This window comes from Stegodyphus dumicola, chromosome 10 (genome assembly GCF_044657685.1).
Source record: "Stegodyphus dumicola isolate Sdum_Otavi_A_Nest chromosome 10, ASM4465768v1".
NCBI lineage: Eukaryota > Metazoa > Arthropoda > Arachnida > Araneae > Eresidae > Stegodyphus > Stegodyphus dumicola.
Genome location: NC_140777.1, coordinates 89,708,281 through 89,730,286, shown reverse-complemented (window position 1 = coordinate 89,730,286; position 22,006 = coordinate 89,708,281). Strand labels below are relative to the sequence as shown.

Genomic DNA, 22,006 nt, shown 5'->3' with positions numbered 1-22,006 from the left:
TTTTAGTTGTAAGAGATACACAAAAAATAAAGATGGACATAATTATCTCAATAAAAAGTAAATTTGTTTTTTTATATAAATATAATACAAATGCATGTTAAAATTTCATTCAAAAATTGTATTTATGCATCTTCATAATACAATAATTTCGCTAATTATTTCAAACAATAAAATCTGTTAAATTCACAAATTTTTATAAAACAACCGATTTCCTCAAACAGTCATGTTTCAACTAAGTGCAGTCATGTTTTTATATTTTACAGAATTAGTACATACTGCACATAAAAATAAGAAAATGCACAAATTAAAGCATACAATTTTATTATTTCCACTCCTCATAATAAAATGACATTTTTTTTTTTCAACAAACATTGATATTATTAAATTGATTAAAATTTCCCCAGAAAAGATTTACACATTTCTATATATTGTGCCACGCAAATTTTCTTCCTCTAATAACCTAATAACTGACTTTTCATAAACTACTTTGCATCTATTTAATAATTTTTTAAAAACAAAAATATTTACTTAGAAATTATATGCATAAAGGAAAAGATTTTTACTAAAAAATTATTGTATAGATTTTCAATAGCCTTAACACAATAAACTTTTTCTTTAAAAAATTTTCTATGATGAATTGTATTTAAATATAGTGTCAAGAATTATAACAGTGTGCTTTGACAACTGTTTTAATGCACACACAAATTTAAAATGCCTAAAATGTTGAAATTATATAATTACAGTTTAAGCTTTACACAAAAGACATGCCAACATTTAAAATTTAAATTAATTAAGGATAAAAGGAGTAATTTATAAGTGACTGAATAGTATAAGAGGCTTTCGAATTAAAGTATTAGCTCAATACTCTGAGGTCAGCAAAACCATAGAGAAGGTAGTTTAATAATGTCATGAATAATATGAAATTTTTGTTCCACTTCATGTTTAAAAAAGTGAAATAAAATATTTGAAATAAAAATATATCATCAACCTTCATAAAATTTGTAATAAATTCTCAGATGAATACTTTACTGGAGTAAAACTCAGACAGTCTTGCATATTACAGTCAAAAGTCGTTAATCCGGACTCGTCGGGACTTCAGCGATTCCGGATTATCGATTTTTCCGGATTATAGATCATCAGTTTAAATCTGGTAAAATGGCATGCAGAAATTATAAAATTAAAAATAAGAAACCGTAATTTACGAAATAAAGAACAATTATGATCTAAAGGGTATCAAAATTTACAAAAAAAAAAGCTTAATATTTATTTGTTTACTTTATTAAATATTTCTTTCAGTGTAAGTTGTTTAAGTTGCTTCGTTTTTTATGTGATAATACATTCTCTTTAATTCCATAAACAGACATAATTTCTTGTTCAGTTACAAAGTTCCGCTGTTCAAGTCCTATAATTGCTGTGTCGAGAATACCGACTAATTTGTCAATCGAAATTTTTTCGTTTTCAATAACCTCTGTCACTTTCTTCGCTATTGGAAGCGAATTATAATGACGAGGCATTTGATTTAAATCATATCAAAGCCGGAGTACATCGAGAGGAAATACCACATTTAGTAAGCAATTATGAGCCAAATAAAATAAAAACATCTGCCCTTAAGATAAGGATAGTGTTGACAGATCAACTTCCAATTCATTGCGCTCCGCGGCGTTAAAGATAAACAAAGTTTAGGTAAACAAACGTTAAAGTTTAGATAAAAGAAGGATATGCCTTTATCCAAAGGATATGCCACGTTCCCCCCCCCCCACACACACACACGCAGAGCAGCGTGAAATTGATAAACAGATTTCTGAATGGTTAGATAAACAAATCCTTTATCCATTTTTTGCAGCAATTCCACTTTTTGTTTAATGGACTCCGAAAGATACTTTCCCTTTGTATATCCTTTACATATTAGTAAATATATATCAGAAATTATGTTTGACATAATCGAAAGTTCAAGCTTACTTTTATAAAATTGCTCCAATTCGAAGATTAAGGAACAACGCAATCTGCAACATTAACTAAAATAGATAATTAGATAATTTTAGCTTAGCTTATCCCGTCCGTTATACATTAAACGCGCATTTGTAAACGTATTTTTCGCACGCGCACACGCAAATTCGCAGCCGTAAAGGTCTTACGCGCATGCGTCAACACGACGCATGCGCAGAAAGTTTGTAGCTTTGAGGTCCGGATTATAGATCATTCCGGATTACGGGTGTCCGAATTAACGACTTTTGACTGTACTATATTATATTAGCTTTTATAATATTAAAAAATTATATAAGAATGCAATTCATGCATAATAAATTACTTAACCCTTTGCGGCATGGTGGGTCAATATATGCCCCACCTAATTAATATTTATTTTCTCAGTTAGCAATTTCCGTTAGAAATTTTCTAATCTTTTAAAAATAATCTATTTTAGTTATTATTTTTCTCAGTAGATGTTACTACTATACCAGGGCTTAAGTTTATAAGCAAAAAATATTCAAAATAGGATCACAAGAGTGATATCCCTGTATCTCGCATTTTTCAATATTTTAAAAATTTTGGTATACAGTTTATGATATGTATGATACTTTTTAATATTCAAAAGTACTTTATTTTCAAAAATCTTAATTGTATTCAATATTTTATAACATTAATTTTGCAGTTGAAATAAGTGGGTTAAAATTTGTCCCACCACACACTTGAATTTCCGCTCAATAGATGGCAGCACTCACGATTATTTTTTTTCTTTTTTGCATCTACTTTTTTCGTGATTGCGCGCGCTTTTACATCCGTTGTATGCTCTGATGTGCTAAAATGTCTAGGAAAAAATTAACAACTCAGGAAGCTTTGGATCTTTTTGCTGAATTGCCATCTGATTGCGACTCAAATGCTTCAGATGTCAGTTTCTGATTCAGATGAAATTGAAATCCAGGAGAGAATAACTGAGGTTGAAGTTATTGCTGAAGAAGAAAGGGAAGTAGTCATAATTTGTTTCGCTTTTTAAAGACACAGATGCATCTATGCATGTGGCACTGTAAATATGAATCGGAAGTATCTACCCACAAATTTATGTCAAGAGGATATATAGACTTTTCAGTTAGCGATGATTCAATTTATTGCATAAAATGGAAGGATAAAAGATCCGTTTCCATCCTGTCTTGCCTGGAAAAGGCAACTGAAATGAAAGAAATTAATAGAAAGGAACGAGATGGAAAGACAAAAAAAAAAAAAAAAAAAAGTACTGTGCCCAAACAGCATTATTTCATACAATAAGAATATGGGATATGTCGACTGATTGATCAACTGAAAGGACTATATGAAATAGACCGCAAAAGCAAGAAATGGTGGCACATGATTTTTTTTTTTTTTTTTACTTTTTAGATGCGAGTATAGTAAACACATTTATTCAAGTTTGTTCGCGAACCTGATCATGATGTAAAAACAATGAAAGGTTTTCTTCTCTCAGTTACAGAAGGTCTAATGGCACTTGCAGGCAAGAAAGAGCTGAAAAGAAAACTGAAATCCCCAGTTCAAATAAAACTAAAAACCCGTTCGTACAACCAGAAAAGACACTAAAAAATGTAAGTAAAACGCCAAAGAGAACGAGCAGGAGAAGATGTGCATATTGCAGCATATCGAAAGAATAACGACGAACATTTTGCATGTGTGAAACATGTGAAGTGCCTCTATGCTTACAAAAGAATGAAATAACCTGTTTTTCAAAGTTTCATGAAAGTGACTTTTTTTTCAATTTTAGTCATATATAAATGTTTTTGAATCAAGTGCCAATTTTAATATTTTATTTAGTATCATATGTACGAGTATCAAATTTTAATCTTAAAATAATATTCAAGAAAATATTTTCTTTTGTTCCTAAAATTTAAAAATATTAAATATATACTACATGCAAAATGTGCATATGCAAAATTTTACAAGTCATGCATATATGCAATAAGTACAAAATGCATTTTAGTGTGTTTATTATGAATATTTTAGAATGCACGCTTTATTTTGTTTATTCATTCCACATATAATTTTTTTTCCCTGCTATACACCAATATGCTATAAGACATGTGCTAGTTGCATGGTGGGACAAATGGTATCCCACCTTCCACCGTAAAAAATAAAAGCGCAGAATTTTTTTCAAGCCTTAAAGGCACTTAAGTAAGTCCATCTGACTTATTCTAAGGCATTTTTTTAAAGATTAAAATATATTTTAAATATGCGTGTCGCAAAGGGTTAAACCAGACTTAAAAAATTTGACAGAAAGGTATTTTTTTATAAATTTTGTCAGTGTTTTAAAAGAAAGGCAAAGATTTCCTACACAGAATTAAAAGCGTTCTGTTGCAAAGAAATCAGAACTTAGTATTAGTTCTGGTGAATTGGGGGGGGGGGAGTTTAAACATAATTTTGTCTGTATTTTGAATGACAATAATTTTGTCTCGGTCTTTTAGATGGTTTAGTGAAGCATGTGAATCTGAAATTTATGAAAAACTGGTTACACAATTATAATATTTTATTACAAAAAATAATAGTAGGACTGGAAGGGAATTAACTTTTTTCCTTTCCTAGGTATGTAGTGTGAATATGATCTGATTTGCATAATATATTTAGCCACTGAGTGAATAAATTCCTACTAGTGCCAGACCTGGTCAAAAGACATGTTGCCATTCATACATTACTGCATTCATTGCACTGTTTTTTAAATGATTTGTTTATTTTCTTTACAACAACTATGTAATTCTGCAAAACTCAGGAATCATGCAAACATGTGCCACAGAAAGTGGCCTAAAATGCTTGGTATAAGGATGAAGTAACTTCTTTTAGATATGTTGTGGTTTATCTTATTTGGAAAAGTCTAAAAAAATATCATACCAATTTAACCCCAGAACAGCCGAGAGATGGCAGCACATGATTACAGACCACAAAATTCTATCCCAAGATTCTCAAGGAGAGAGTCAGTCGTCGAACGCGCGCGATGGTGCACGTGTGTAGTTTGGAGGTGAAGATGAAATAAAAATTGTTAAGTTTGAAATGTTGAATCTAATTTGATCTTCCTAAATAATTATCATAGATTCTTAACAATGGTGACCCGGCCTTGCAGCAACCAAGCGTTATTGTTTTAAACTAATATTTGCACGGGAAAAAAAAAAAAAAAAAAAAAAATTCTCTTTTTTTTTTACATATTACTTGGGACTTAGCCACGTGACTGGAAATGACTGAAGGAACAGCAATAATCGGAGCAGTAAAGATACCTGTGTACAACTTCGCCGATCCTTCACTATGGTTCACTATGTGCGAAGCAACATTTGAATTGGGAACACCGAAAGCGATATCGGAGTCTCGCACGAAGTATAATTACATTGTTTCGCACCTGCCCGCCGAAGCCGCATCAATTGTGAGAGATGTAATCAAAGCCCCCAACTCCACGGATCCTTACAATCACATTAAAACTGAGCTAATCAAGCGGTGCGGAGAATCGACGCATCAAGAAATGAAAAAACTCCTCGGCGGCGAACAGTTGGGAGATCGCCGGCCAAGTGAACTCTTACGCATAATGCGACGACGCGCTGAGTCATACAGCATTTCCGATGAACTAATGCTAACTGTTTTTACAGCATATCCCGAGTTTCGTACAGGTCGATACTCGCAGCGAACACGCCTTTAACCTTGGATAAAGCTGCGGAAGTTGCGGATCGTGTCATCGATGTATCACCATCTCCTGTAGCGGTAAGTGCCACAAATATTTGTTCTGCTAATATTTCAGATTCCATTGAAGAACGTTTACTCGCAGAGATAAAAAAATTGCACGTAAGAATCGATAATATCTCGCGTGATCGTCGCCGCACTCGTAGTCAGAATAAATATCGCGGCTAAAGAGAACGCAGCCCCTCTCAAAATAAAAACAAGTTTGATACCTGTTGGTACCACCTTAAATTTGGTGAGAGAGCTATAAAGTGTACCCCGCCCTGTAAATTTTCAAAAAACGGCCCAGGCGAGGCATAGCGGCGACTACAGCCTTGCCCTCCAATTCTCGTCGCCTTTTTGTTAGAGATGCGCGCACAAATGTCAATTTCCTCATCGACACGGTTTCTGACGTATCTATAATTCCAGCAACAGCATTGCAAAGGCGAAATCGCATCCAAATGACCCTTTCAGCAGCAAACACTACACCAATTTCCGTCTACACTAGCCAAAATCTCTCCTTAGACTTAGGTTTAAGACGCATATTCAGATGGACCTTTCTTGTCGGCAGTGTTTCAACCCCTATTATTGGTGCAGATTTTTTGTATAATTTCAACTTGATGCCTAACCTCCACACAAAAAGATTAATCGACGGTAACACTAATCTTGGCTCTAAATGCAGTTTACGAGTTAGTGCAATACATTCAATAAAGACAGTATCTGGCGACAGTATATACCATAAATTATTATTAAAATTTCCAGAAATCACAAAACCACCCCGTGCTGACCAAGAAATTAAGCACACAGTAGTGCATCACATCCAAACCACAGGACCTCCCGTCACTGCTAAAGCACGACGTCTTGCCCCAGACCGCCTACGAATCGCCAAAGAAGAATTCCAAAATATGATAGAATTAGGCCACATTCGTCCTTCAAAAAGTAACTACGCATCACCTTTGCATATGGTCCCTAAAAAGGACAGCACGGAATGGCGTCCTGTAGGAGATTACAGAGCCCTCAATGCACAAACAATAAAAGATAATTATAACATTCCTAATATCTTAGATTTTACTTCTGAACTACATGGCTGCAAAATTTTCTCGTACCTTGATTTAATTAAAGCCTATCATCAAATCCCTATACATCCTGATGATATCCACAAAAGTGCTATAATCACCCCCTTCGGCTTATTTGAAAGCTGTCGCATGCAATTTGGCCTATGTAACGCTGCAGCCACATTCCAAAGATTCATCGATGAAGTTACTCGAGATTTAAAATTTGTTTATGCATTCGTAGACGATATATTAGTAGCATCTAAATCTGAGGAAGAGCATATCTCGCATCTAAGAATACTTTTTGAAAGATTGCAAAATTATGGCCTTAGCCTTAAACCTTCTAAGTGTGTTTTTGGTGTTTCCTCAATAAATTTCTTAGGTGTCAAAGTATCTGAAGAAGGAACAGAACCCCTGAAAGATAGAGTAGACTGTATTTTGAATTTTCCTAAACCTACTACCATAATTCAATTAAGACGCTTCTTAGGTCTATTCAATTTCTATAGACGTTTCGTTCCTAGAGCAGCACACATATTAGCACCCTTAAATAAATTTTCAGAAGGTATCAAAAATAATAAAAAGAGCAGAAAACCTAAACAAAACGATCCCAAAGAAACACTTTAATGGTCTGAGGCTAGCGAACAGGCATTTACAGATGCCAAAAATTCACTAGCTACCGCAACTCTTCTTCGTCACCCAATTCCAGGAGCCAAACTTAGTGTTTGGGTTGATGCCAGTGACCTGGCAGTTGATGGTTCCTTGATGCAACTCAACACAACCAACTGGGAACCGATTGCATTCTTCTCTGTTAAGCTCACCAACAGTCAACAAAAATTCTCCACCTATGATCGAGAACTATTGGCCATTTACACTGCGGTGAAGAGATTCCGGCACATGCTCGAAGGTCGGAACTTTATCATTTTCACTGATCAAAAGCCTCTTATCTACGCCTTTAAGCAAAATTCAGAGAAGTGCAGTCCGCGCCAATGGCGTCGACTTGATTTCATTTCTCAGTTTAGCACTGACATTCGTCATACCAGTGGTGTTAATAATAGCGTTGCAGATGCATTATCCAGAATTGAGATAAACAACATCTCAAATTCCTCATTTCTTGATTTTGAAGCCTTTAGTCACGCTCAGAAAGCTGATGATTTACAAAATCTGCAAAACAGCAATCATTCACTAGAAATAAAGTCCATGCCCAGCCCAGTGTCAGCAACAGAACTCATCTGTGATGTATCAACCGGAATTCCAAGACCTATTGTGCCAGCATCTTTTCGTAAAATAGTGTTTGACCATTTTCAGAACCTCTCGCATCCAGGAACAACAGGATCTTGCAAATTAATTTCTGCTCGCTATGTTTGGCCCAATATGAAAAAGAATATTAAAGACTGGGTAAAAAGTTGTGATGCATGCCAGCGATCCAAAGTTCACAAACACACAAAAACACCTCTGGGTACATTTGCTACACCAGACGCACGATTTTCTCATCTGCATGTGGATTTAATCGGACCCTTGCCTCCTTCAGAGGGCAAAATGTACTGCCTCACCATCATCGACAGGTTCACCAGATGGCCTGAAGTGATACCCATCGCTGATATGACAGCAGCAACAGCATGCAGAGCCTTGTTCGAAGGATGGATATCCCGCTTTGGATGCCCATCTACCATCACCACAGATCAGGGTCGCCAGTTTGAGTCACCTCTGTTCAGTGAGCTCACACAAATTATGGGAACAAGAAGAATTCGTACTACAGCCTTTCATCCCCAAGCAAATGGCTTAGTAGAACGTTTTCACAGAGTCTTGAAAAATTCTTTAAAAGCCCATGAAAACCCAAGATGGACTGAATCATTACCAACAGTTCTCCTTGGCATTCGAGCTGCTGTTAAAACAGACATACAAGCATCAAGTGCTGATCTTGTGTATGGAACTTCACTAAGACTTCCAGCAGATTTATTTTCCCAAAGTGCCCAAAATACAACTCCATCTTATGAGTATGTGCAGAAACTCCAGGCACAAATGCAGCAGTTAAAGCCATTTCCCAACCAAAATCACCAAACAAGAATCTTTGTGCACCCAGAATTGCAAAAGTGTACACATGTTTTCCTTCGTGTGGACAAAATAACACCACCGCTCACTCAACCATATACAGGTCCCCACAAAGTCATAAGTCGAAGCGACAAAGTTATAAAAATATCCATAAATGTCAGGCAAAGCAATGTTTCCCTAGACAGAGTGAAACCTGCATTCATATATAATGATGAAATACAACAAATTCCTCACGAGCATGAACCTAAAGTCCCAGGAAATACTACTGGAAACTCTGTCAACAATTCCAAAACCACAAAATCTGGATGAATTGTGAAATTTAGCAAGAGACTCATCACAGAAATTGGTTAACTTGATCATAATTACTCTTGAGTTACTCGATTTTCAATGTTCATCATATCACAATTATTCTCTACAAATTTCAGAACTGAAAAACCTTTATTTTCATTTATTCATGTCAATTAGATTTAACCTGTATTACTTTATTTTGTTTTCTACTTTTATTTAATTTCATGTATGTAAGTGATTTCAGCAACTGACACAACCCAGCATCCCAATTCCCTTTTGTTTATGCTACGTATGTGTAAATACTGTCGTTCTTTCACTTCGCTTGTTCACTGGGGGGATACTCTTGTTGTGGTTTATCTTATTTGAAAAAGTCTAAAAAAATATCATACCAATTTAACCCCAGAACAGCTGAGAGATGGCAGCATATAATTACAGACCACAAAATTCTATCCCAAGATTCTCAAGGAGAGAGTCAGTCGTTGAACGCGCGCGATGGTGCACGTGTGTAGTTTGGAGGTGAAGATGAAATAAAAATTGTTAGGTTTGAAATGTTGAATCTAATTTGATCTTCCTAAATAATTATCATAGATTCTTAACAGATATTTCACTTGTCACACAGAAAAAGAAAACTCAAAATAATTTTCAATTTTTTTCTTAAAATTATCCATTTGCCTTATAAAATAAATATTTAATTAAACTAAATTTTAAAATTTACATTTCCATGTGCATATTATGAAGATTATTATTATTTTATATATACATACTGTATATATAAAATATGTAGACCCAGATTTAGACTAAGCCTCATATACATTTACTTCTCCCCCCCCCATTTCTTCTTTCTTGGTCTTGGTTCAATCCACAGTAAAACTGGCATAAATTTTTTTTTATGCCAGTTTTACTGCATCCTTTCCTTTAAAAGTACATCCTTTCCTCGAGTTTCTAAGGACGTTTTGTACCTAATGACCATTTCCTTGTTGCCCTAAAAATATGCTTATTTTGCTAAATGGTTTATCCAGTTCTAACTGTTTGCATGTATCATATAATAACAGAGCTGTGACAGACACATATACTAGTGTTAAAATATTTTGTTCTTGATGTGAAATGCCATTCATGTTACAATACTGAGGATAATAATAAAATTTACATGTCTTTTTTTTATTATATGCTTGCCTACCTACTGAATTTAATTTTATATTATCATTTTTATTTTTCAAAATTGTATTTTAGAACGCCCCTCTCATTCTTTAACTTCATTTTTCTTTACTTTGAAATTCTTCATTTGAGACATATACAATTTCCTCCAATTTTAGTACAAAATCGAGGGGAAAAAAAAAGTACCTGGAAAATCTCAGTAACGATGGTGAGGTCCAAATTAAGTTAGAAATTAAGCAATTCATTTCACAGCTGCATTTTCAGCAGTGAAATTTCTTTTAAGGGTCAAAAATGTTACAACTATTAGGTGTTTTGTTAGAAAAATTCTGTGCTTTAATAAATAAATGCATTATTTTCTTGACGAAAAGGAATTTCTAATAATGCTTTGTATCCATATTGTTAATTACTGGACATGCATTTGTTTTTTTTATTTAATTCAGTTGGGAAAATATTCAACCACATTTTTCTGTATATCTTGCATAGAGATTGCTCATATTTAGGGTTTTCATAGATGCTAACTCTACTGGTTTTCAATCACGTTACAAAAATCTCCAGTTTTTGAGATTTCATTGTTGACAGCTGTGGATTTTCTTCAGATGAAAAATAGACATTTTTATGACTTTATTGTTTATCAATTATTTTTGTATGCTTTTGTAATTTTTTTATTATTAAAATATTTTCCCTTTTACAAAGTTCTAAACTTTTTCTTTTTTCAGATTCACCTCACCGATGATATCGGAACAACATTATTGATGTTTGTTGTATTCAGATCTGCTTTCGACGAAATAAATTCAGGTAGTGAAAAATATTCATATGCAGATTTATTTACGCTCTTCATAGAACGGGGATGTGACGTTAATGCCACTAGGTTGGGTAGTACTGTTCTTCACTTGGCAGTTATCGAAAAACAAGAAATTTTAGTGCGAAAATTGCTCATTTCTGGAGCTGAAATCGACAGGCGTGATGAGTATGGTTTTACCCCATTGTTCTATGCATGTAGAAGAGGTAGCCAGAGATTTGTGGATTTACTTATAATTGCTGGTGCTAAATTATGCACACAGAATTGGAGAAATAATTTGATAATCTCTGGAAATGAAGAAAGCATTAAGATGCTTATATATATAAATGATAAATCCAAGCAGTGTCATACGCTGGAAAACTTGTGTTACATTAGTATCAGGAAAAGACTTCAGAATGTAGAAAGAGATGCCTTTCAACTGGGTTTACCTCCATTATTAATAAGACGCTTACAACTCAAAGACTGTTCTAATTATGTAGGATGATTATTCTAATTATGTATGATGTACTGAGTTGTAAAGTTTAATAAAGGGTAAAATATTGCTAAGTATGCATTTTCCTTTTTTGAGGGGGCTGAAATAACACTTCTTTTATTATTTTACATTCTTACAATATTTGCTGTCATAATTTATAAAAGTTGCGCTATATCTATAGTATAAACAAGCAAGAAGAAAGGTGTGCATATATCATATGTTAACAACAAAACAATGCACAAATGGAAAAGTTTGTAACCCAATAAAAGCACTTTTGTTATAAATAACACCAAGCAAGAAATAACATTTGCATGGAAGGAAAGCTTTTTTAGAATTATATTTAAATTATCTGCGACAATAAAAGCATGATCAAGTTTTCTTGCCAATTAACAGAACCAGTCCAGTCCTCCTGTATACAGATTTGGGAGATATTTTAAAATTTTATTGCCTTTTAGTCCACTTTCACATTACTTTGATTACCATTAAAAATTAACATGAGTCCGGCCTCTGAAAATTTACATCTTATTCAAAAATTACAAATCTTTGGATAAGATTACAATCACAGATACAAATCTTGTTCAAAGAGTTGAAGTTATATATTTAATTATTTATATGACTTATCGTTATTATCGTTGCTAGAATATTTTATTTTGATAATTATATTTTACTTTTATTGGAGCTGGAATAATGATTGCAGTTTGTGTTTTCCAGCAGTTAATTAATTAAACTAAAAAAGTATTGCTTCTTATCATCTTTCGTTTTTTAATATAACCGTTACATGAAATTAATTCAGTTTCAGAATCCTTACTTCTTCAGAAATATTTGCAAGAAATTTCTGAAACAAAGTATACAAATGATTTCAAATGCTAAAAACTGAAAAATTCGAATAACTAGATAAATAATTATAAAATAATACAGCAAACAATTTTTAATGCCTAATCTTTTATACCTAATTCATTTTTAAAGCATCAACAGTCCAAGTCTTCTCAATTTTACTCACAAGATAAATATGTGTTACTATTATTTTGGCGTGTGTTTTGGGGTTTGGCTGTATTATGAAACGCTAATACCACACAACGTAAATTGTTGGTACATCACATGATATTCTTCCGAGATGTGAAGAACACAAGTCCGGCCCACTCAGTCTCTTTCGTGCAAGGTCCAAAGAAGCCACTATTGAGATTGATGGAAGAAATTTTTTTTTTGTTAAAGTATATTTTGCCAAACAGATCTCTTCTAAATATCTGATATCACGTAATAGAAAATAAGGTAGAAAAGAAATCTCATAGTTTTCTGAATAGAAGCTCAACGTTAAGATAGGATAATCATTCTTTTTATAAATAACAGAGGTCGCTTTCAACACAAGTGCCTCAACAAATCACTTTGCTGTTAGTTTTCTATCGCTGATATCTGTCACCGTTTTTCCTTTATACAGAACAACATGTCTCAGGTATTATAATTATGATACTAAAAAGATTTTTTAGAAAGTTTAAGCATTCATCCAATAACCATGTAAATCACAGCTCAAAATAGCTCTTTAAGCTAAATCATTTAATAACAGGTAGCACATTGAAATTCGGACTGTCTCGTTTAACTAACCAAAACCCTCAAGTAACTCGAAACTCTCCTTCCCTCCGAAAAAGCCAACAGTAGAAACATTTCTAAGAAAACGACTCATGTTCCATATACAGAAATTTTGCCTGGGACCTAATAATAATTTAGAGTTGCTCTCTGAGTGTCATGTTTGTTTATACTCTTTTAAATTTTGTTCCACATAAATGTTTCCTCAGAATTGTTACAACATTAAGCATTTCCCCCCCTAACTCTTATTCAGGTTCACTTGGCTCTAGAACTCAACAGCAGAAACTCAGTATAATCACGTATGTGTCAAAGTACTAATTACATCTCACTTGATATGAGCTGGTAAAGCGCGTGGAATGAAACGATATTTAAGATAGTAGGTGCTTGGAAATTTATATCGTTGGTCCTTTGGTATTTAATTAGGAAAATTCTCAAAGATCCATTGTGGAAGTATTTCAGATTACTGAGAATTACCTGCTATGTGCAGTATCCTTATATCTGCATCAAGGTATAAAACAGGCCCTTTAATTTCTCTTTCAAAGTTTCCATGTAAACGTGGATTGCAGATAAAATTCAACTAGTTTCAAAAGAATAAAACTTGCAAATTTATTTTGAGATTAGCGGAAGTACAAGTTGGATTGAGAGCAATGCATCTAACAGCACAGATCTGTAATACCGCTATAATCCTTCTCTAAAAACGATAAAAAAAAGTACAATTCACATTCATACATTTTTCAGTCTGATGCGATATGGAACCCACATAAAAATTTTCGATAGAAAAATAAGCTAATTCTGTTTCATTATATCAGCAACAATGGCACGCAGTTTTGAATGATTTTTGTTTTTCTTATCAAATAGTCCTAAAAGCTTAATTTCCATTCAATATTTCACCTATAATTAATTTTAGTTGATTAAATGTGGCAAAATCTTGACCTTTATTCATCAGAAATTAATAACATGAACAAACAAACATACATTCTTCTTTATATGTATAGATTTTGTAAAACTTACAAATTTTTATTAAAAAACTCCATGATTTGAAAGCGAGCGGTAGCAACACTTCGAAATAAAGCATTTTTATCTCCAAAGCTCGAGACTGTTGCCACTCGGAAAAATGTGTGCGAAAATCAGCGCTTTCAGAGTTTCTAATTAGTATGTCAGCTGATTAAATTCGAAAGAAGATGGGACCAGTCGAAATGGCTTACCACGGATTTTTGGAATCGGGAATAATGTATTTAATGTTTGGCAATTCTATTTTTATTTCATTGTCAAACTTAGAAATTTTTTATTAATAATCTCTAGGATTTGATTGCGAGAGGGTTGCCACTCGGAAATATTAGGGCGAAAATTATCATTTTCCCAAGTTTTTAATTAATATCTCTGATTTTAGCTACTTCATTTTGGAAAAAAGTGGTGGTCGACCTTTGCAAGACCCAGAAAACAATTGTAGCAAGTTTGGTGAGAAACGCACAAATTTTCTTCTTTATATATATAGATGGTGTGAAAACAGAGTTGTTGTGTTATCCAGCTACATTGACCTATGAGCAGCCGTGCAATAATGATGCTGAACACTGGTACTTCGACCTGAGCTCGATTCTAGACAGACGGGCTGATTGCATCGGCGTTTTCATGATTTGTCTACTGTTTAAGGAATATACTAGCTAGTTTCCCTTAAAACTCCTTCCAAGAAGACATTTCCCCTTAGGCAGACAACCCATGCATGCTTTGTCGTAATCAAATAATATACATATTATGTTACACAAATCATTTTGCCAGTGGGTATATTTTTGTCTTAAAGATATAAATTGAACGAATAGAAAACCTCATTACTTGCAACCGTAATGTATAATCAATACATTGTAAATAAAGGTTTCTCTTCGACAGACTTTCTTCAACTACATATAATTAAGTAAATATTTATTTGCTTGTATAATACACTGCTGACAAAAAATTGACAAGAAATGCAATTTTGAACGTTAAATAAGTACTTGAATTTCATTGCCATTGCAGAAAGGAATACTGAAGTATCATACAATATTATCAACGCAACTGGATATTCTTCACAACTACACATCAACAGCATTCAGGGCAGAGATACTTTCTTGATTTGAAAAGATGTGTCAAATAATGTTGCATCTTGAAATTTTCCAAAACAGATAAATACATCATCTTGAAAGACCCAAATAGAATAAAAGTATTATTTTAAAGCTGAGAAATGTAAACTTAAAGTACATGGGCATTTGGCGTTAAAAACTATAAACGGCGAATCACTTTTCAAATTGTTCCCACCCAATATTATCGCCCTATATTATATTTAAAGAAATTAAATAGTGAAGAATCTGCATAAATGTATGTATATTCCTCGCACTGTAAAATAGCGTAACCTAAAGCCATTGAAATTTGGAATAACGTAATCTTCCATAGAATATGGGCATGTGGAAGCCCTAGTTTGAATTTGAAATTTGTTTTATTATCAATTTCTTGTTCAGAAACACTTCAACGTGTTATTGACCAAAACACTAAACGATTTGAAGCAAGTAGTGGCAACACTGTGCGAAAGAAAAACATTTTTATCTCCAGGGCACGAGACTCTGTATCGGAATTTCTAAAGATATACTCATTTAAAAATTATTTTGTGATATTGCTGTTGAACTGAGTTTCATGGTTTGAATACAAAGAACATGATATTTAAAAAATAAGGAAAACGTTAAAAAAGTAATTTAACGCAATTAAATTTTTAATTAATTTAAAATCTGAAACCTTTGAATTTTTTTTCTTACTGCTTTTAACCTTTTTTCCACTTTTCACTTCACCATATTTCTTCATTCGCCTCATATACTGGTGATTATTTTATTGTCGGCACACATATGCAGTTTCCAGTGACATAATAATTGTTACTAACGCTGAATACTGTAATTTTTTTATTTCATTTTACGTAATATTGACTTTCATAGACTAATATGGTCTTTCGTTGTGTTTTGCATTGGAACGCATATATATTATACGAATCACAGCCAACTTATAAGGAGATTTTGAAGTATAGAAGATATTCCTCGTTGAAATCGTCTCTGTTAAAGACAAGTCTGAAAATGCGAATGTCGTCCGTTTTCAGACATACAAAGATAAATTTTGAAACATTTTAGAAAATTATCGAACAGTTTTGAATCGAGCATGAATAGTTATTCCTATAAGTTATTGTACAAAACTAAGCGGAGAGATTCCAGATGAACGTTGAAATAACCAAAGAAATAGTAGAGCAGGTATTAGTGCAATCGCGATGCGCATGTCAAGGGTCACAGAAATATGGCTCCACACTTAACCATTGCGGTCGCAGTTCAAAGCTGGCTTTCAGCATAATAAACCTCATACAAATGGCAACCACTTCAATCGAAATGAACATTAATTCATTATTTTCTCAAACTTCGAAAGTAACTCAAATTTTATGGGGTCTAATCATTGCCGCTGAATTTATTATAATGTTTTATGTATAAAATGTCAAACAAGTCAGCAAATTAACTCGATGTTGTTGCCATTACTTTAATGTAGGGTTCTTCAACCCGTAGCCCGCTGAAGGTGTTTTAGTGGCCCCACATTTGAATTTGAAGAAACATTGAAGAATTTTTGATTTCAAGAAAACTTGCCTTGTCAGCTTTTTCTCGTAAAAAAAAATCCCTCCTATTCTTGATATTTAAAACATTTTATTGACATGCCTCATATTATTTGAGGTAAAATTTTCTGAAAATGACGAATTTTAGGCAGTTTGCCTTATTTGCAACGGCAGTGTATCTGTGATGAAGGAATACAACATTAAGAGATATGATACTAAGCACAGTGAGACACATTCTGCACTGGAAGGTCATTTTCGAAGTGATAAGGTGAGTGAATTAAAATCAAAACTAAATTTTCAGCGGTCTTTCTTCACCACAGCGAATAAAGAATATGAAAATAGTGTTCGTGTTAGTTACGTAATAGCAGAAAAATTGCTAAGGGTGGAAAACCATTTTCTTATGGAGAATTTCAAAAGAATGTCTTCAGAGTGCAGTTGATGTACTTTGGCTTTCGAGTCATATCGAATATTAGCTTGTCTGGTGTGACAGTAGCCAAGCGCATATAGGATCTCGCAAGAGATATATTCAGAAAATTAAAATGTAAATGCAAAAAATTTGAGTCTTATTCTGTAGCGATAGATGAATCGACAGATGCAACAATTTAGATATTGCACAAGTAACCATTTTTATTCGTTGCGTTGATAGAGACTTCACAATAGTAGAGGAATAAGCCAGAGTTGTTGCACTTAAAAGTACAATACGAGGAATGGATTTATATTCCAGTCTGACACAAACTTTGGATAAATGTAATGTTGACTTCGGTAATATATCTGCTATAACCACGGATGGTGCTACATCTATGACTGGAGACAAAATGAAATTAAGAACATTACTCATATCTCATATGAAGGCTAGTGGAAATAATACTATGATGATTTTCCACTGCATCATTCTTCAAGAAAATTTGTGCAAGAAGTTATTCTCAAACTTTGAACAATGTGATGAGTGTTGTTGTAAAAGTGGTTAATTTCATTCGGTCTAGAGGACTTAATCACAGGTAATTTGAACAGTTCTTGATTGATTTGGAAGCTGAATATGGTGATGTTGTGTATTATGTGGAAGTACCTTGGTTGAGGCCACTCTTGTTTGATCTTGTCCACTCTTGAAGAAAGATGCTTCAGCGTCTGTTTTGTTTGAAGAGCGAAATTCAACAATTCATGGAATCTAAAGGAAACTCTATTCACGAGTTCAGTGATGAGATATGGTTGAGAGACTTTGCATTTCTTGCAGACATTGCAGGTCATCTCAATGATATGAACTACCGCTTACAGGGAAAAGATCTACCTATATTAATTTAGAAGTCAAACAACGAAAATCAGCGTTATATTTTCAAATATCGCAGGACTAGTTTCGATGGTTTTACCGAACCATCATATTCAGCTGCAAAAGAGCAAATGAACGAGATAAGATATAATGAAAACATAAGACAAGAAAAGCCAGGACAAGAAACAAGCTACTGGCGCCATCTGTTGAAGAAACCAGAACTAAAACATAATTTCTTTAAAGGCTGAAGGCATGTGGATTGGAATCAGGGTCATTAACTAGAACAGAAAGATTTTTTTAATGTGAAATGCCTCTAGAAAATCCAGTTCACCAATGGAAGATGCTTTTTGAATAATTTTGGCAGCAGAAACATTTAAATTGTGATTTTCATACCAACAATGTTGGGCAACAGAAGACTTCTGTGTTTCCTTCTTCCTAACATATGCCTCATGTTCTTTAACGCGAAATTTTAAGGCTCTCTTAGTTTGGGCGATGTAATTTAAACCAAACTGGCAAGGAATCCTATAAATACCCCAGGAATTCATATCCGGAATGGGATCCTTGAGTAAAGAACTCGGAATTTTATTGATCGGAGAATAAATGACCCGAAAGTCAATTTTCTGCAAAATACGTGCAACCTTATAGCCAATTGATGGAAAGAAGGGAATGGCAACGGAATTTTTATAATCTCCTAAAACAAGAATGGGCTTTTTTGTGTGTTGAGATGAGAAGTTTTTAACTGCTTCATTAATAATGTTAGGTGAAAAGCCCCTGTCAATAGCTATCGCTTTTAAATAATTTAGTTCTTCATCAAAGGATAGTTTGGAGGAGCAAACTTGAAGAGCCCGGAAAACATAGGAATAAAATGAAGCTAACTTTTGTTTAGTCGGATGACATGATTTGAAGTGAGGTGGAAGGCTTCAGTAAACCGTAGTACTGAAGATGGATGTGTTTTGCGTGACTAGAGTGTCGAGAAACGGAAGAGATTTTCAAGTCTCAAGTTCAAAAGTGAATTGAATAGCAGGATCAATGGAATTCATTGTTGAAAGAACTTTATTTAAATCATCTTTATTACCTTCAAACAGGGTAAAAGTATCGTCTACTATATTTGTTCGACGTCTTATTGCGTCTTAATTAAAAGATCTACTTGTTCATAATCTTTGTTATATTGTAAAAAGCTTTTAATACAAAATTAATCCTCTGGGAAAGTCAATAGTTAAATAAGAATCCCACTCACTTTTCTAAAATTGGTGGAGTGTGCAAAGAACTCTACAGCGTGGAATACAAATAATTATGTACAATGCATTTCAAATTTCAATTCAAAAGCAGATTTTGTGATTTTCGTAAAAATGAAATTAGATTGTTCTCCTTACCATTTTCAGTAGACGTTGCAAGTGTTTCACCTGAACTTCAATTAGAATTTATAGATTTAGAGTGTGACTGCAGTAAAACACAAGTTTCTTGAAAATCCTACACTAATTAATTTTTATTCGAAGTACGTGACCGAAGACAAGTATCCAGGGAATTCGTAAACATACACACTTCTTGTCTTCTTTCTTTGGCAGTACCTACATATGTGAACAGCTCTGTAGTAAAATTAAAATCCTAAAATCGAAAACAAGAACACGGCTGACAAACAGACATTTGGAGGAAACTCAGCAAGACAGATTAAACCGGATATTGAAGCTCTAATCAAGCAAAAACAACGTCAAATTTTACTTTAAAACTAAAGTATCTACCATATCCCGCCAGTAATGTAATTTGTTTTCTTTTTTTATTGTAAATGCATTTTGTAACATCGTTCCGTACAATCATCTTTACGCTTTTTTTTTCATAGTTAAAAAAAAGTTCCAAAACGTTTTAATTCAATTTCCATTTGATGTTTTGGTTCCAAAAAGTCATATATATATATATATATATATATGCAAATCTGTAACACTATATCTTTGGCTAGAATGAGTTATAGTCTTACAAAACAAAGCTCCCTTTTTTATAAATTTTCAGACTACACTATTTTTTTGTCAGACACGTGGCCCGCGGATCTTTATGAATTTATCCATGTGGCTCTCAGGCGTGAAACGTTGAAAACCCCTACTTTAATGGAAACATGAAATAATACAAAATTTTAATTTCTTAAATAAATGTTTGATTTTTCTTATCAGATATCGTAAGTGACAGGCAGTGGCGGCTTGCCATATGGATCAGGCAAATGACTGATTTGCAAGTTCATCATTAGATGTGGGAATTAAAGCAAATATGTGGAAATATATTAGTAATTAATTTATCTAGCTTAATGAGCTGCATGAGGTCTTCAGGTGGAGAGGTAAAGTGTGATATTCTTTGGGGAGGAAATCCCATCAGTCATGAAGTTCGTAATTTCTTGATCCAGAGGGTTGTTAGCTGGAAAAACGTTTGGCTTGAACTGATTTTTGAGAGAGTTGGCAAAAAGCTCTGCTTTTTCTTAATCAGTGCAAGCAGTATTCTTGTTTCTGGCAAATATTTTAAAATTTAATGGGGACAGCTAAAGGTTTTTCTTTGAAAGGAAATATAAGCAGTATTGATATTTGAAATCACTTTCAAACTTCTATAAAGTTAAATGTTTGATATAAACACTCTATTCACTTCTCAACCCGTAGTAAACATGTTTCAGTCAAAGAAAAATAATCTGCAAAATTATTTTAATTGTAGATATTGGAAAAAGTAATTCTTCCATAAAACAAAAAATATTTTAGATTCCCATTTTTAATGACTTTACATGGAAAAGAACATTACCATCTTATAAAAGCATGTCATATATCAGTATAATATAAAAATTCACTTTCCTAGAAGGACATAAAATCTGCAAAAATTTCCAATGCTGTTATTTTATTTATTTTAGATATCATAGACCAAGAAGAAATTGCAGCATCTCAGATGCTCATTTAAATCGTCAAATCGTTTTTCCTAGAGAACTACAGTAGTCCCTGAATACAGTTGCAATACATTTTGCAACTGTATTAAAAAAAAATGGCACTCAAAAGTCAAATTTAGCATCATGTAAAACAAAAAAGTCTGTTTTTAGCATGCAAAAATTCCACAAAAATTCATAAATTCAATTCAACTCAATAGAAAAAGACTTTCATAAAGGATTTAAGAAAAATGTCTTATTTATGCAGTTAGGAAGCATCTTGTGTCAAATCATAGTCCTTTCTCAGCACAAGGGACAAAATTAATTTAATAACAAAGGAATTCTGGAATGCTTGTTGCTAGTTTATGAAAGATTCCCTATTAACGCAATTTGAAATTAACCAGGCCTTTTCTAAAAAGAGTTTGTTATTGAGAAAAGATGGAAAAATTACTATTCCAAACGTTTAGCTTATAAAAGAAAGCTGTTCATGAAAAGTACAAAAAGAAAAAGTTAAAATAAAGTATTAATTTTACCCAGGTCGCTCCTTGGAGGCACATTTTGTGTCTCAGTCCCAACTCGAGGGGACATCGGTGGTGTCTCCTCTGGATCCTCACATCACCTCCTACGCCACCAGGTTTTGAAACGACAGGGAGTCTAACATCCTGCCTGGCCTAAATTACACAGTATTATATTATAATTCGTTTAAACAGAAGAATTTGTAAAGAATACTGTTCAGCAATTGTAAAAACTACAATATGAATTATAATAACATTAATACATACTCTTTTCTTACAGAAATACTCAATGGATCAAGAAAATAGTTAGCATCATAGAAATTAGAGATGAATTTATTAGCCCAAATGGGCCAATAGTCTTGAAATGCAATTTTTATGTTATTTTACTTTAACACATTTACTAGCCTATGGCCATTCGAAAAAATACAAGATAATTATGTTTTAAAGTTATTTGGTCTCCTACTGATGAATAAACTAAGACATTAAGAAACAGATTAATAATATTAATAACAAAGCAATAGATTAATTTTTTTAACTTTTGAATATAATTCAGTTAAATAAAAATTCACAATATAGCTAATTTAAAACATTTAATTCATGCAGAATTATTTATAATATATATTTTCTCCCTTTTTAGGTATAACCATTGTTCCCATGTTAGTCT

At 33.2% G+C, this 22,006-nt stretch overlaps 1 protein-coding gene, 1 long non-coding RNA gene and 1 pseudogene across 14 annotated transcripts in view; 1 reads left to right on the top strand and 2 right to left on the bottom strand.

The window, feature by feature from the left end:
• LOC146995015 (uncharacterized) overlaps positions 1-22,006 on the bottom strand; it is a 217,788-nt gene that overhangs the window by 50,253 nt on the left and 145,529 nt on the right. The gene's annotated exons all lie outside the window — the stretch shown is intronic.
• LOC146995017 (uncharacterized) overlaps positions 1-22,006 on the bottom strand; it is a 184,858-nt gene that overhangs the window by 50,253 nt on the left and 112,599 nt on the right. For 10 of the 13 annotated variants that reach the window (XR_015043462.1, XM_085825234.1, XM_085825224.1 and 7 more), the window contains one exon: positions 21,361-21,498. The exons of the other annotated variants lie outside the window; for them this stretch is intronic. Coding sequence is in view for 2 of the 10 variants with exons in the window: in XM_085825234.1 (XP_085681360.1) it covers positions 21,361-21,498 (138 nt within the window). In the remaining 8 variants the exon portion in view is untranslated. The remainder of the gene's footprint in view (positions 1-21,360; positions 21,499-22,006) is intronic. 13 annotated transcript variants of the gene reach the window in all.
• LOC146995019 (uncharacterized) lies at positions 3,750-5,865 on the top strand (annotated as a pseudogene).